The sequence below is a fragment of the Argopecten irradians genome, chromosome 9 (genome assembly GCF_041381155.1).
Source record: "Argopecten irradians isolate NY chromosome 9, Ai_NY, whole genome shotgun sequence".
Taxonomy (NCBI): Eukaryota; Metazoa; Mollusca; class Bivalvia; order Pectinida; family Pectinidae; genus Argopecten; species Argopecten irradians.
In genome coordinates, this window is record NC_091142.1 from 16285350 (window position 1) to 16302528 (window position 17179).

General features: G+C 34.8%; 1 protein-coding gene across 1 annotated transcript in view; it reads left to right on the forward strand.

Annotated features, from left to right (window-relative positions):
* LOC138331622 (equilibrative nucleobase transporter 1-like) overlaps positions 1 to 17179 on the forward strand; it is a 75662-nt gene that overhangs the window by 10783 nt on the left and 47700 nt on the right. The window contains exons 2-3 of the mRNA XM_069279340.1: positions 12773 to 12819; positions 13174 to 13343. Of these exons, the coding sequence (XP_069135441.1) occupies positions 12773 to 12819; positions 13174 to 13343 (217 nt within the window). The remainder of the gene's footprint in view (positions 1 to 12772; positions 12820 to 13173; positions 13344 to 17179) is intronic.

Sequence of the window (17179 nt, forward strand, 5' to 3'; positions counted from 1 at the left end):
AAGGAAATCGGTAGAAGAAAGAACGCCTTTAACAATCAATGACTAAGAAATACGTTCCTATACTCCATGCCTAGTTCTAGAGAATGTTCAGGTATCATGTGAAACTTTTGATGACACTTCCTTTAATCCCTTTATGATTGCCGGTAATGATTTTTTATTCCTGTAGAAAATTGTACATTATTCAGAATATCAAGATCCTCAGACAATTTTTTATATACATTTTTAATTGATATCCAATCTTCATTAACACAATTGAAAGCTGTTACATATGAAGTACCGTGTTTAATTACACCGAGATATGATATTTTATTAACAATGTATAATACCTAGAACAAAAATACTTTACTTTTCCGAAAATGTCGCAATGAACATCAAAGATCATCATTCAGTATTTGTTTACTATATTTTTTTTTTCAAAAATCGGAAATGAAATCAAACTTGAATCATGTTGGCAAACGATAAAACTAATCACCGCTTTGACATTATTCAAAATTAAGCTAGGCCTATACATTTATTTTCATATTTCCTTCTGGTTTCAGCGATTGCACTCTATAAGGAACCTGCAAAATGATAACTAAAGGATTCATTCATCAACATTAATTCGAAATTCCTAGTACACACTAGGCCTACATCAAAAATGCATGCGACATCCATTCAATATTAATGTTTAATGTCCTTGATCATCTTGCTGAGATACTTGTTTTAATGTCAACCTGATGGATTAATTGTCAACAAATTCCTTATTGAAGAGTAAGGATTGAAATCTTCTAACCTCTACATTTATGTATAATCATAGTGAAGAAAACGCTCGGGCTGTTAAGTTTGACTTTCACAGTGTCATCAACTTTCAAAATGGCGTAGTGAAAGCAACTCGTATTAAGAAAATGGATTACACACTGTTTGTGATGATTAAAGTTAATTCAACACAAACAATTAAAAAGTAAACTATGTCTATGTCATAATGAAATGCTATATTTAGCCGAAGAGAATGTGTTCTAATTGTGAAGACTACATTAACACTGTAGTGTTATTATTGGGATGCTTTCACTTAACCATTTACACAGGCATTTGTTTTTGTATTACTCGAAAAAGTTCGAACTCTTTTTCATCTCTCTACGGTGTATATGTACTTTAATTACTAGACCTTTTATCAACAGTGTCTTTAACTTCCGGATTTTTCAACCAAGCTGTGTGTTTACCTATATGGACTAGAACTCTCAGTAGGGCTTTTTTTACCTCTGTCTCCGTACACAAACAGCGTAGACGGAAGGAACATTGTTAATGCTTTCTGTACCCACTTATAGATGGCTTTTATGTCTGGGTCATGTGACAGCCTTTAGTATATATTTATATTACTGTTTCGTAATTATTTTGTCTCGGCTATCTATCGAAAACATTAGGTTTGATGAAGTGAATTGTGAAAGTAATTGAAAGGCATCAGAAAAAATGCATAATGCCTTATAACCAAAAGTTACATCAAGGCATATTTCTAATGGAAAACAAAATGTTTCTAATATGAATGTTTAGATGAAAACATATCTGCAGAAGTCACGTTACAATTACTTATGACACAATAATTCCACTGCAAAGTTGACGTAAATGTAAAGGTGTTTTTATATCACTGCCGAAATCCATTTAACACTCACTTGTCTGTGTGAAATTAATAGCTATGATTTGCAAGTTCATGTATTGTGAACAATTCGAGATTATTATGTAATTACATGGAAGTGTAAAGTAATTAAGCTTAAAAAATAGTGATGATGTAAAGGAAGGACATCCCATCAATAATCATTTTTGGGTAGAAAGAAAGAAAACAGACTATCCGTGATATGTCATTTGTTATCTCTGGCACGGTTATTCATTTCCACTGTAGAGGTTCAGCTCAGGTTGTTTTGAAACAAAAGGAATTTTTGCTCTTCAGTATTAACGAAACTGTAATCCATGAAAGCCATATTCATTTCATTATTTTTATGTTTTATACGAATGAGGATGTGCTGCAAGGCAGGCAGGTGACCTAGGTCAATAAATAATGGTGCGTATTGTGCAATCCCACGATACGTCACCAACAATGATTTACTATGCTGTGAACTTCGTTATTTTCACGTTTACAATATTTCGCATATTTGATATTTTGACATGTATGTTCGAATCGATATATTCGGCCGTAAAGGTTTTTACTGACATAAATGTATTCATATACAATTATTCGCAAAACCTTAAATTGAATTTTAATTATTATTTTAAATGATATTCTAGCTCTCTCGCAAAACTAAAAAATATATATAAAAAATGGATCTACTGAAAATCAAACGGATTTACAGTAGTTTCCATAACTCCTTTTCATTGTACATGGTAGATCTATTTTTCAAATTCAGCGTCACGTTTTGTCTGACGCTTTTCTCGGGTTAACAAAGGTCATTAGGCCAGTGTCAGGTCGCATTATACTTACACAATTATCCATGTTCTGTGTTTCGTCTTACTTAAAATCCACTTAAATTGAAAGAATCGCTCACAGCTGTAAAAGAAATAAACCAAAATACCGATAATATATATTTTTAAATAGACCTTTTACGACGAAGAAGTAAATTGTTGTGAAACATTGACATGACTTCTGGCTTGGTATTCCATACAGACCATTCGTGCTGGTTTATCAGGAAAATATCCCGGTGGGCTTTAAATAAAACACGAGAATAAATAGTTTTAGACATGCTCCATGTTTCATTCCTGAAAATTGATATTAGCAAGGGACAGCCAGGTACAGAGAAAATATGTTCTTCACATGAAACAATGTACAGTCTGGCCAATTCTGAACGTTTTTGAATGTCCTAATCTATTGATCAAACTTTGTATGAAACATTTGATTGTTACAGGTTAAAGGATAATTGCAGGCTAAACTACAGTAACTATCAAAGTTCTAAACTCTAAAGTATTATAGCCAGGAAGACAATACACATCGGAAGTTTTCTTTCATATAATCTGTAAAACTGAGTGAGAAAGGGGATAGTTGGTTTTGGCATAACAGCTATCACTGTATGTACATAAGATGTGAAAAACGGTACAGCATAATTGATTTCCGTCTTTGCACATCCCAGCGTTAGCTCCCTTGCGGATAGGTATCCATTGTGACGGGCGCAATTCACGTCGTTTTCTCCAAAAATATGACGTTTTGCTCGCAAACAGAGGACGTCACAATCAATGCCTACCCGCAAGGACAAATAACTTTGTTATATGCAAATACTATGACGTAAGCCAAATGCTACGGGTCTCAAACTGTATGTAAAAGATGTACAAAACAACAACTAATTTGAAACGGCTTAGGACTATTATGTTATAGACGTCAATTGATTTGATAAACAAAACCCGATGAATTCTTTTGTAATTGTGTAAGCACTGGATCATCGTAATCATTTATTTCTATACAAGATTTTGTCCGAGTGGGTTCTTCAGACATACTCGAGAATTGTTGACACGCACATATTGTTAATGTTATTGTTTGAATAAACATAATTATTGCACTGGCCAGACAGTCAGTTAGATTGTTTAACTGGGGATTAGTCATAACGTCTCTGTCTCGCGCCTTTCGTCAAAAGGCCAAGTATAAACATAAGTCAAAATTTGATACTTTTAAAATATAGTTATTTTTTTAGAAATAAAGTCGGTTGGTTGTTATGAACAAATGATTAAAAATAATAAAAGGATTGACTCTCACATATGTAAATAGCTGTGTGAATGTATGTTTTGGGAGGTTGCGGTATATTCGTGTTGTGTCTCCTTGCAATATAGTAGAACTACTGTTCTTTAATAGTGGCTTTTCACTGAAGACACCAAACATCACACCTGATCCTGTAAAACTGAAAATACATACTTTTATTTACTCGTGAATTTGAACTCTTGTTATTTCTATTCAACACATTTCTTTTCCTATTGTAACGTGTCTTCATTATTTCTTCATCCATACACCCTTCAGATTGCTAACGAGAATAACACATTTGTGAGCTCAAGTGATTAGTGTCACAAGGTATAAGGTATTTCGAATATCTTAAATCCGAACCAAGTGTTTTCCGAGATGTTCATTAGCACCAAGTGATGTCTTCCAAGTAGGAGAACATAATAGGACTATCATTCCATTATTATCAATGAGTGTTTTGTATTATCTTTCGAAAGGGTTTCCAAACTGTTCCACGCTAATACTGACTGACATATGCGATTTTGTGGGCGTCATATTGTATTAGATGCCTTTCGTTTATTTCATATCCAAGCGCCCGCCAGGCAATTTGTCCTCGTTGTGTTACGGTTCAGTCCCAGTACATATCGCTTTACATTGATTTAACATATTCCTCGTCGAACTATAGGACATTTCCGTACGAAAATGATACAGATCCTGATAAATTTCCTTTATTACATCCCAAAGGACGCAATCAATATACATAATGATCATGAACCGAGAAAGTTAAATTGCGCTCATGTTTCTTATTAATGATATTGTTTCCCTAAACTTCTACTTGATTGATTTGTCATTGAGGTAGAGACTCGAGAGAGGCTTGCTAACTCCTCTGGAGCCATTGGATATGTTGCATCAATATATATATATATAGGGAAATTGAGGAAATTTACACTAAATAACGTGAAATTTTTAAGCGCGAAAATTTCCCTTACGCGAAAAATGTTTGCGTATATGAAACTGTGTTGTCAGAAATTCGAAGTTGCACTTACCTTGAAATATATTTATCTGTAAACTGTTACAACCTCCGGGATTATGGTCATGCTTAAAGCACATTTATATTATGACACTAGCTGTTAATATGGAGTCAAGCGTACTAAACCAACCTAAACCAGTAGTATAAATGTTTTTTCCAAATCACTCTTCATTTCAATCATCATTTGAAATTAGATATGGCAAACCTTTTCACGATGTAATATGATCTAGGATTTACGCGGTGTACTCAGTGAGTGTGAATGCCTGTGTGATTTAGGAGACTGCGGTATATTTGTGCGCGAGTGTATCTCCTTATAACAGTGGAATCACTATCCCTTTTATAGTACTATCTCACTGAAGCATACCGCCAAAGATGCCGAAAATACACAACAATAATGTACAGTGTACTCACAAATATAACATTCACGGTAACCCATACATTTTTCTAGTAGAAGACTTTATCGAAATACAACAGCAAACTAATTTTAAGTCATTCAGCTGATTTTGTTCTTTACATATCTATATTATATATCATAGTAATAACTACGACTTCTATGCTTCAATTTGTGTTCAAATCGCTTTCTTAGTATATGGCTCATTAATAGTCCTGTCATCTGTCGTCAAACAAAATCTCATCATATCATTCCAACGGATTAATCATTATGTGGTGTCCGGACGTATAACTCCAGGAATCCTAATCCATTCGCTTAACCTCGAGTGTTTGCGCCATGAGGGAAGCCCTATGTTTTTCGGTCGGAAGACGTTCGCTTTATTGGCTATGTCCGACGGTATCCCTACAAATGCGCGAGGTTTTATATGGCTCATCGGAATTAAGGTATACCGTATAGTGACACTGTCTAATAGATCATAATAAAATTATTACCCCCCCCCCCCCCCCGAACATTTAAATCAATATATGTTTCACGCTAGCGGCCGACCATTTGGACACTCACCTTTCACATTCGTTTATCACAAATATAATGGAAGTTTGTCGTAATAAACTAAGGTTGTGATTTATTGCAACAATCAAATGTCTTTTAATACAAGAACCCGTCATTGACACAGAATACCACAATAGTTTTCTCATTTTTATCATGAAAGGCAGCTGAAATTGGGATCTAACATTTTACCTTAATTATTTTCTTCTTCCTGCCGTCTCTGATTTATATTCTATTATCAGCCTCGCGTCAAGCGTTTGCACTATTCGAATGGATCGCAAGTTTTTAAGCAAGGTTCTGAATGACGTGTCCTTAACCTAAAACGTTAAGAAATGGGACGAATGATTTGTCTGTTGTATATATGTGACAATTTGAGTGCGATTCACTCACTTTGACAGTATGATTCAGTGCCATAGCACTATAAATGGGTTGGAGGTCTTATTGTTCAACAAAACACAACACGAACATGCCGCATTTTTTTCGAAACAAAACTCACCACACGAAACACATCGAAATGAACGACATCCTTAATGATTTTTAGCAAATTATAGGATAATGAACCCCAATGCAACCTGCCGTAAGTTCTGATTTATATATAAAATATACTGTATGCATTTGATGGATGATGTGAAAGCAGTAGAAGAAGAATAATTTATCAAAGATATCATGCCGCATATTGTAGAGATCTTTCTTAAATAATTTTAGTCCTTTATATCAATTAGCAAACACAACCGAGATCTGTCACTAACTAGGGGTGATATGGTTTGGTTAATCATAGTAACGTCCTATTAACAGCCAGGGTCATAAAAGGACGGCCTCCCGTGAGTGTGCTGTCTTGCGTGTGTGAAGTGCGATGTGGCTGTTTTGGGTGTACTCCGGTATATTGGTGTTGTGTCTTCTTGTATAGTAAACTCTTGCCCTTTTTATAGCACTATATCACTAAAGAATGCAGTTGAAAACACCAAGATAACATCCAACCCGGTCACATTATACTGACAACGGGCGAACCAGTCGTCCCACTCTCTGTATCCTGAGCACTAAGAAGGAGCCGAAACTACCACTTTTATAGACTTTGGTGTGTCCTCGGCCAGGGGATTGAACCCAGGGCCTACCTTACAGAGGCGAACGCATTACAGCAGTCCTAAAGTGAGGCGGTGTCAAGGGAGACGTTAGGAGGAAGAACGTTAGTCTACTTTTTTCTTTTTCTTTTTTATATAATAACGCCCCTGAATAATATTTTATTTATATTTCCGTAGGCCCCTGAAAGTTAAATCAATTGCATATCCATGCACACATTATTTTCGCCGTGGGTTATGATCGTTTTCGGTTGCTAGGTCCTGTTGACTAATCCTCCATTTTAGATCGAAGCTTCGCAATGCAACGGAGGAAAAAAATGAAAAACGACATAATTAAAATACAGACAGGTGCTTTGAGCGGAGCTTCGAAATATGAAAATATTCACTTGAAGTTATCAAAGCTATTAATGATAGCTTCTTAAGCAATAAACTGAAGCCCATCCGTCCGAAAGATAAATAGAATGGCGCCCTAACGGGCGCCATTCTATTTATCTTCCTTCCGGATGGGCTTCATATCAACTGTATGTCCAATCTGGTAACAGTTTATTACTTATATTTCCATTACGATCATTCGAATTCAAAACTATACACGTATATCCTTTAAATTTCCCGCTTGTGCTAGTGTTGACGTCACCAAGTTCAATAGACGGAACAGCAATAGCATCAGCTTCTGAATATAGTTCAACACAAAACGGTTTGAAACAAGCGAACAAATGAAAATTATGCCATGACGTTTTTTAATACAAGTGATTTTGTCAACACGATAATGCTATTAGATTTCATAGACTGCACAACTTTAAAACCACTTTTGAAATTATTAAACCGTTATGTATAGGCGTAAGTATATACTGAATACATTGTCAGTGACGCGGCGGAAACGTTAAATATTCATACGCTTGACCAGATTGGATTTCATAGCCAGATATTGCCCATCTGGTTTAACATAGATTAAACGGGAAACTGAAAGTAGAAAGGAAATATAGTGTGATGACAGCAGATTTTTTGAGGTGATTTTGACCGGTTGGCTGTGGCGCTCCTTATGTACTCTGGTATGTCTAGGTCACAGACCTTTTTTGTTAGGCTTAAGGGGGAAGTGTTAATGCCATGTAATAATTGTTCCATTCCCGAGTTAATGCCATCACGTAGAGAATGTTCTTCCGTGTCGTTTGATATATGACTTGGTAAGAAAGCACTTTGAAAGCAAAATTGTTTACTTTGGCAAAGACGCCACTGTTCTCTTAATACACGTTCAACTTACAGAGGACGCAACGTACTTTATGGTGCTACATCGCCGACGAGTGGTAATTTCTCACCTATTAAAAAGAGCAGACGAATTAATATTGTTCTTTTGTAACAAAATCCACTGACATCACACTAATACCATCATTAAAAAACTTAAGCTTCTTATGTTACTTCAAAATAAACATATTTTGAATAATTAATTGCATCCCGGAAAGATTTCAGCCATGATGCTACATATATGTCCCATATGGAATGAGGTACTGGTTGTGAAGAAAACAAAATCGTAACAAAATAATTCTATATGTACTTTTGTGCTTATAAGATAAATAAAAATACGAGATTAAACATATTTATTATCCAAATGATAATTATTGTTTATGCTCTATCGTCGGTAGAGCTTCTTTTACAATTTTGATATTTTCTAGTTAGAACGGATAACATGCAATTGTAGTTCAATTCAATAACATATCTTATTATACCTCATGTTTATAACAGTGTCTCTGATAAGTTAAACATGACAGGGAAATAAAACACCGTATTACCCTGAGGCGCGTGCCCATATAGTGACCACCCGTCTTTCATAAGGAGTTAATATCCTCTTCCGATTGTACAACAATGACGCACGGAGCGTTAAACGTCATTTTTTTACTCAGCGCAAATTTAAGTAATATTTAGCCCGAAGTAGCAAATCGTAAAATTTCGGTATAATAAACAATTCATTTTACCCTCAGATGTAATGTTTCCCTCGTGCAAGCCCTCGGGAAATATCACACCTTCGGGTAAATAAACTTTCATATCACACTGCCACCGGGGCCATAAATGCAAAATATTGTACCATGTTTCAACTCATTATGATATTATGTCATAACCAAACATTCAATGCAGTATTCACTTTGGTTTCTGGAATCGGGTTATTGAAAAAATAAACATTATATTTGCAAAAGACAGTTCTTTTATTCGCGTTTGAGAGTGTTATGGAGTAAAAGATCATTTCAATTTTACCTAAAAATCTTGTCTAAAATACTAAACGTTGTTAAAAATCATTCTAGGGATGATGTGTTGCACATAAATTAGTGCATGTACATGACGGTCGGAACTATTTCATTGCGTCATTGCAATATATAAGGCCATGGTATCTGAAGATTAATCAATATTGTATAATCAGGTATATCGTTAGGACAATGAGTTAATTATTCTATAATTGATCAATAAGATACACACAACAATGAGGGTAAATAAGTCAAACAAACAAAAGAATGCCGAGATTGTAGATTTGACGCATGTTGTGTTTGCTACTTACATTTCCGTCTCAACCGGAACTACCGAAAGTAGACAACGTCACCCGACGACTAGCTGCGTCAAATAAAGAAACGTAAGGCAGTATGCTTCCATTGGACCTGGTGGTGTCGTGCGCTATCTTTCTAAGTGGACACGAATAGTTTATTTCTGCCCTGTATCCGAAGACGCCGTCGCTATCAGAGCCATAATTTAATAGTAAGGTATGAATAATGCACCAGTCTAATTGGAGATCAATCTAGGCTGACCCATATAATGCTGTAAAGCACTGCGATCAATGGAACACGGGCATATTGTCGTCAAAGATAAATGACCAAAGATTGAGATTCTGGTTATCAAATAGCCCAAGGGACAAGCGTGCGGGGACAAATAGAGCGACAAATCAGTTTGGAATTGTTTCATTCCGGATGGTAAATTATTTCCTGACTCATGATGGCAGGGTTTATTTTGTAAATTTGAAATCATTTCAGTATTGTAATTTGGAAGGGATTTTGGTATTTCAACACGAGATGATAACCTTATAGTAAACTTAGAACACTGCAAAATTACTATCTTTACAAATACCAACCAACCAATCAATCACAAATTCAATGATTTTATGTCCAGTTTATCGTAACAAAGAATACCGACTAATCAGTATGGTCATATCATAAGGTAGACTATTGACGAAAATATTTATTTCATACAATATAGCTATTTACGCATGTCAATTTTCACAATTTTAAATTAAAAGGAGAATTTTAGCAATCTAGTTGTCGGGCTATCAATCTTTCGTCAATATTTCGCGTTTATGTTTTTGCGATCACAGAAATATCTATGAAATCGCGAAACTATGATTCATTGGTCGTGAAAAGAAATGGCTGATGTTCTTTGTTATACGTTTTACCATGTCTCGTTTGGTCCTGTTTGGTGCTAAAACAGAAGAAATATAATGAAAATATGCTCACTCTTATATATACTGCTCTTCTTGTACATCCACGTTATCATATTACATCTCTTCATGAACTTTAATAATTAAAATACATGAGATTTTAATTAACCAATTAATCTGTAGTATAGCTCGTAGTTATAAGGATAATAAATAGCAGTATGTGAAGAAAAGAAAAAAAAAGTGATTGTTGGGGGGTGGGGGTATACGGTAATGCATACCATTCTTTGTAGTAACATAAGTAGCAGATAGGAAACTCACTTTTTCAATTCGTATTTTGATATCTGCCGTATTACCAGGCGGGGTCATACGGTTTATATTGAAACATCCATTTGATATTTGGTTTCTATGGCAACAGTAATTTGACGAAGCCGACAACAGCTTCTTGACTGACATATTTCAAAGGTTTCATCTTAATGCCTAAAACGAGTATAATATTGGTTTGGGAAAACCCGCCATGAAATAAAGGTATTTGAAGCTGTCTGTTCCCGGTCGCAGCGCGCTGTTATATATAAATTGGTGTTATTTTACAGACCTTGTCAGATGAAATGACTCCATCGTCAAGGTTTGTTTGTTTAGTTGGATTTTTGAACATATGCACATTTCACAGACAAGGTGTGGTCGTGGAAATTATTTGCTCATTTGTCTTATGCACCTGCAGGCTAGACGTAAGTATCCATATGCCTGTTACAATTGCATGTGAAAGGGAACATATTTATATTGATTCTTTGCTTCCTAAGATGACGGTCTTTCAATTTGTGGCCAATATACCCTAGCTTAACAGACAGAAATGTTTGTCATTGTCTTTATAATGAGACCTGGTGGGTGTGCTGTTTGGTGTTTTTGGCAGAATACTTTGGTGATACACATACCCCTAGCACAAGGAGACACAGTACGAATATGCCGTAATCTCCATCTATGACATTCAAAAGAATGATCCTATTCTTTATGACCCTAGCTCTTAATAAGACGTAAAGCCTAATTAATTAACCAAACAACGTTCGTTCATCCATGTTGCATTTTCATAACGCACGCCTCACGTTTTGGCTTCAGTTTAGTTTCGCCCTTGCTCTAAAATTGGAGTTACTGTTCCTTCTTTGTCCAGGTCAGTCACATATCGGGTGAATGGTTTAGGCATTGTTAGTAAACCATGACCGAGTTAGACATGCGGCTTGTTGTTTTGGGGACTGTGAAGGCAGCAAGGGTGATATAACCGCACCATAGATAGCAAGACGTTTGCGATAGTTAACGAGAACAAAACGCAAATATATCGATATTTAAAAAAACACTCACTTAATCGCAAAATTAAATCTAAATACGGAAAAATGTCATCAAATAATAAGATTAGTAGCTTATATAAGATTAAATAAGAGCACCCAAACGTCAGGGTTGTGTCCTATGGTCGTTATTCATATCTCTACACAGCACGGGTAAAAGAATGATAATGGGCAGAGCAACCCTGGGTCATTATTTGAGATTTTGACAGTGCTGTATTACACCATACAATATAAAGGTTCATTATTTAAAAGTAACGATGAACATTTTGATATATCAAAACTACTTGTGATATGATACAGGTGGAGGAAGTTTAGAACAAACGTCGATAATGCTGTAAAAATTGAATGATGAAGTGTCTGATGGATACCATTATTGTTTGTTACAAGTCCTTCCATCGCTTTCGACAGGATGTTAGCAAACAAAACATGAACAAGCAATCTGTTTAGGAATAGACGGAAAATTGTGACCATTTGTTTAACCATTCATTATTACTACCCATGAGCACAATATTCTTGGCTTTATCGTTCGACCGACGAGACACTCGAATCCTAAAAAATGATCGTTTCTACCCCTGTGATAAGTGGTAGTTACTGTTCCAAATGGCGGTCAGTAAAGGGTAAAGAACTCGTTTGTCTTTTGTCAGTGTAATATTACTGGACGAAGTGCGTTGTTTGATATTGTCGCAACGGTATGCTTAGTGAGGCTTTATCATAAAAAGCGTATGACAATGTGGATGTTCCTTTCCCGACTAAGGACTAAAAACAGGACATAATAAAAGCTGTACCGCGATAGTTCACTGTACAACATGAAATATTGACTTTGTACTTTCAAAGTACTTCCTTGATATAAGTATCCATTCATTTGCGAATGCCATAGTGTTTTCTATGATGTACGGAACAAATTTTGTTTTCTTGCATGCCTTGCTTTATTTGTTACTATCATTTCTACACAATGGTTGAGTTATATAATAGTTTGTACTTAGAACTGTTGATAGAAATATACACAGTTTTATCAATCGATAAATTCTCATTCGTTCTTTGAAAAAGATTACCTTACCTGAGGGCATTTTTGTAAAATAGATATGATAGAATGACTTAGTGATATACGCTAAAGCATATTAAATCCGATTTTTTTTATTAAAATAGGGGTATCTTCATTATATTTCCCCTTGCCCAGACTGATAACAGCGTGTAATCAGGACGATCAAAGGGATACATAAAAAATAAAATTGTGTAGATCGCCAAGACGTATAGCCTCATTATAAAATGTACATGTACATACAATTTGCTTACCAAATGTTTTGTTTCTTATGTTGTAGGCTGACGTTTGCAATCGGTACATTGGTTATGACATTTTCAAATGCATGTAAGTCCCATATCCAGTTAATTGGTATGAAAATGAAAACGTAATATAAAAATTTAACGTTTAAATTGTTTTACATGTAACAAATCTCACAAAAAAATTTACATAAATTGCTATTGACAGAGATAAATATCGTTTTCCTGAGGTGATTCTTCACCATTTTGAAATAAAAATTTGTATAAAAATAGTGTTCTTTCATATAGATAATGATTTAATTTCATTTCGTAATATTAAAGCAAAATAAATCGATATTGACCGAGATACCAATTGTTTTCTTAAGTTTATTTCTAGAATCGAAATTTTTAAAGTAACAATTGTTTATTTTTTATATAAATGATGAATTTTGTTTCATTTCAGCCTTTCCATGGCTAGTGATTCCGGCTTTTAGCTTAATTTCCCTAGCGGGACTTGTTATCCTTCTCACAAACATTCAAGTGTCCAATCTTTTTGGATCCCGACGGAATACCGTAATGGGTTCTCTCATTGGCGCCTACCATTCTAGTGCCATCATCCTGCTGGCAATGAAGGTAATTAGCATTTTTTTCTAAATCATTGTACACATCAAAAGATAGGGTAGAAGAGTAATCAGGTTCACGTTGTAAAATATGGTAAAATACCTAAAGGCTTTTCAGATCGATCAGACAGTTTAATCACTGTTATCGGAGAAAGACTTCTTTGTAGTATTATACCTGTATAGTAACGGACAATTACAGGACATTATAATGGCGCTAGTATGCACATCACGAAATGCAGACACTGCAATGTTTATCGCTTCATCTAGGTATGCCATTTACAGCCTTTCTGTACACGGGTATCCAGCTCGCACATGAAATAATTCGAATATAAATTTGAATTTTCCTTATATTTTGGTCTATTTTGAAACAAAACGAAGTCTTAAAAATATCATTTGTTATTTCGCCATCTGTAAATCTAAATGAAGCGGCAAGTTTTGATAAATAACCTTCGGATGTTTGTTATTATTAATATTTTATTTCCAAATAGAAAACCCGCACTCACTCACCACTGTGAAGCACAATATATTCATAGAAGAATTGATATAAATGACATTTCATATTGAACAAACACATACCGAACTAAACTCTCTAAAATCGGTACAAGGCGACTGAAGCCAAGAATAGAAATCCTCTGACAACCAGCAACTGTATGTCAGTCGGTAAAGCCGTTGTTTTTGTTCGCACTGGAGACCCAGGTTCGCTTCCTGATTGGGGCACTCAAAAGAAATGACTATTTTCCATGTTATTTTACACAAACATATATATAATATATAGTATAATGTGACCAATTTGGCTAATTTGAAAAATTTCCGTTTTCCGTTACCAATCTAGGGCATCAGACTAACAGACAGTTGTCTACCAAACGTAAATCGTACTTACGACATGTGAATGACCCGCTGATATTACGGTAGTCCTGCTGTCCTTGAATTAACTAGGTCTTGGAAGAACCTTAAGCAATACTTCAAAACGTAAGGCGTCGTTTTCCTAGAGAAAAAGAAAACATTAGATAAGAAAAATCGGAATAGAAAACAGCACGACTGATTGAGGAAAGCCGCGAGATATACACCCCTATTTATAATGGGTATTCGTTCCTCGTGAGCACGATTTATTCCGATATATTAGCCAGAACGTACACCGACTGTCTACATTATTTCTTCCATAAAAGGAACCTGTGGTAATTAGTCAATTTCGCGGAAACCTTGTGTCCGTTCTATTACAACCTTAATGTAATCTCTCCCCTTCATATATCACCTTGTCTCGTGAACACCGTCGAATCCCCCTTATCAATCTCGCCTGCGGAGACTGTAAACAACGCTTACGGCTTGTACTCAACGTGTGATTTCCGTTGTGTACCTTCTCTGCAGAGCAAGAATGTTTTTTACTTTTAAGATGTGCAGGCTTTTAACAAACTAATATATCTTCCTATGTTCTTTTTTCATATAATGAATTTTGTTCTTTTGTTCCATATCCTAAATTTTGTCAATTTCAAAGACCTTTGCCAATCCCAAAGAACTTTGTCAACCCTATTGACGTTATTTATGATAATGATAACAACCGTGGGGTCTTTGCCCTCCATTGGCATTTACCGAAGAAGTTTAAAGAAGGCCAAGTATATCTTATAGTAAACAACACATGAGGCAGGTAGTTTGGTCCTTTCATGTACATCAAAAGAACCGATTAACGTACAATATCGACGGAAATTTTTGTAAGCCTGTGATTGGCCAATTGTTTTCTCGCAAAAACTCATCAATTTTACCATCAAATGTTACGATAGTGAGAGTAACCCCTGGGTTATCGAGGATGCAGAAGATAATATTGCAATATGTGCTAGTAAAATTAAACTAGTTCACTTGTTGTGAATTGCGCGAAGCTTCTTTTGAGTTTCGGTTCCGGAAACTGATTACGTTAATATTATTTTCAAATCATAAAGTGAAAATGTCGTGTATTCCCATATTTCCAAGTAACTCATGAATTGCTTAAAGTACATTATTGATTTCAGTGGAATGTTATCCTTAGTCGTCACACAAATTGCAGTTATAGTTAAAAAGTGCCACCATTACAATTTCGTTTCGTTTTTATGTTGCAAGCAATCGCTTTGATGACGTCACTGCATTACTTAAGAATACTTCTGAAAATAAGAACATTTAACGACTGGTTCAATGATAGTTATTATGTTTCTGCGATACACCCATTGGAAATATCGTCTTTAAAGTGAATAGTCGGGCAAAGGAAACCAGTCTAAATGCGGTCTTTGGCCTTCCAAAAGTCATTGCATACCATAATGATAGTCAAATTCTGCTTACGGTGTCCAGTTTTGACCATTGAAGTTATGGGGAAGCCCCGTGTAAATTTAGCACAGTTCTAAATATAAGTTCGCCTAATTCTTTGAAAACGAGGCTGCGTGGAAATGTCGTTAAGAGTGAACTGCACTGATAGCCGGTCGGGAAGACGTATTAGGATTCCCATAATATATATTAATTTCTTCGTATACAGAGCGATTTTGATGGGAGATTTTATTTTTCTATTTCATAAGAAATTATACTGGATATATTAACACCATTTTTACCGACTTTAGCCTTTGTTTGTCCGACTATTCGCTTTAACAATAATACAGATGGGCTAAATTTTTCGCAACGGAAAGTTTTCGGTTTGCATATTTATCTGCTTTTATCTAGATATTAATTAAACATAAAATTATCTCTGGGCATCAGAATAAACGTTATTAATAAAGCAACTGAGTAAGATAGTCTACTGGTTGTAAAAACGACTTATTGTATAAATATGTCACAAAAATGAACCATACACAGATTTGTATGCATGGGGTTAAGGATCTGCACCTTTGAGGCTTCAGTCACGTTGAAATATCATTTTAAACTAGATTAGAAAAGGTTTTTGAAATAAAATTGACCTATATCTGTAGCAAGGTATTAATTGCAAATTTTGTTAATAAAAATGATTTTTATTATTTGTATACTTTGATACAGAAATTAGAAGAAATTGTCAATTTGCGGCCGTTTTCAATATTTGTCTTTCTTCGTCTTGAGTTAAGTAAGATTTTTTCCATCTTTTATTCCAATCGTTTTCACTTAAACCATCACTGTGACATCATTATCAGCTGTATCGAGCTAATTTACTCGGGTCATTGTAATTGAAGTATTAAGCATTAATGTGGAAAGTATACTCTTTGTCACGGTAATGTTACATTTTAAGGTTATTTGAACACATTTCTGTTTTGCTCTAAAATATTGAAAACACATATTTTTAAATGATGGAAAACGTGAGCACTAAGAAACTGAGATGTTATGTCTGATTTAGAAGGAACAACCTTTTCCCTGTTCCTAAGCACAATATTTCCAAAAGTATAATATAAAAAAAAACTTTTCTATAAACAGTGAAATTTGGCAAAAATGTCTGAAAATGGCAAATATGTAACGGGGTAGAAGTAGCATACACTGCAATTCTGAGACAAAAAAATATTAAAAGATAACTATTAATTACATTTTTAAAGAAGACCAGTGCACAATAAAGTTTCTAACGCATATCAACAAATTCATTTCAAATGGAATTGTGGCTTTCATCTATCGCGTGTATGGTCAAAAAACGTGAAATTTCCATACAATCCAATATTTTGTTCATAAGGTTGAACTTCTATTTCCACAATTCTATGAGAAAAAAAGTTTAATACAGATTTTTGATAAGGAGTATACCTCCTTCAGCATTGAACCCTTTCAAAAATTATTCTTGTTGGACTGGAATTAAATAACATGTATGAAATTTAATAGATTTCAATAGTATTTCCTCAACTGTACTGAATAAAAGAATCTAAATGTATTTATTTATTATTAGGG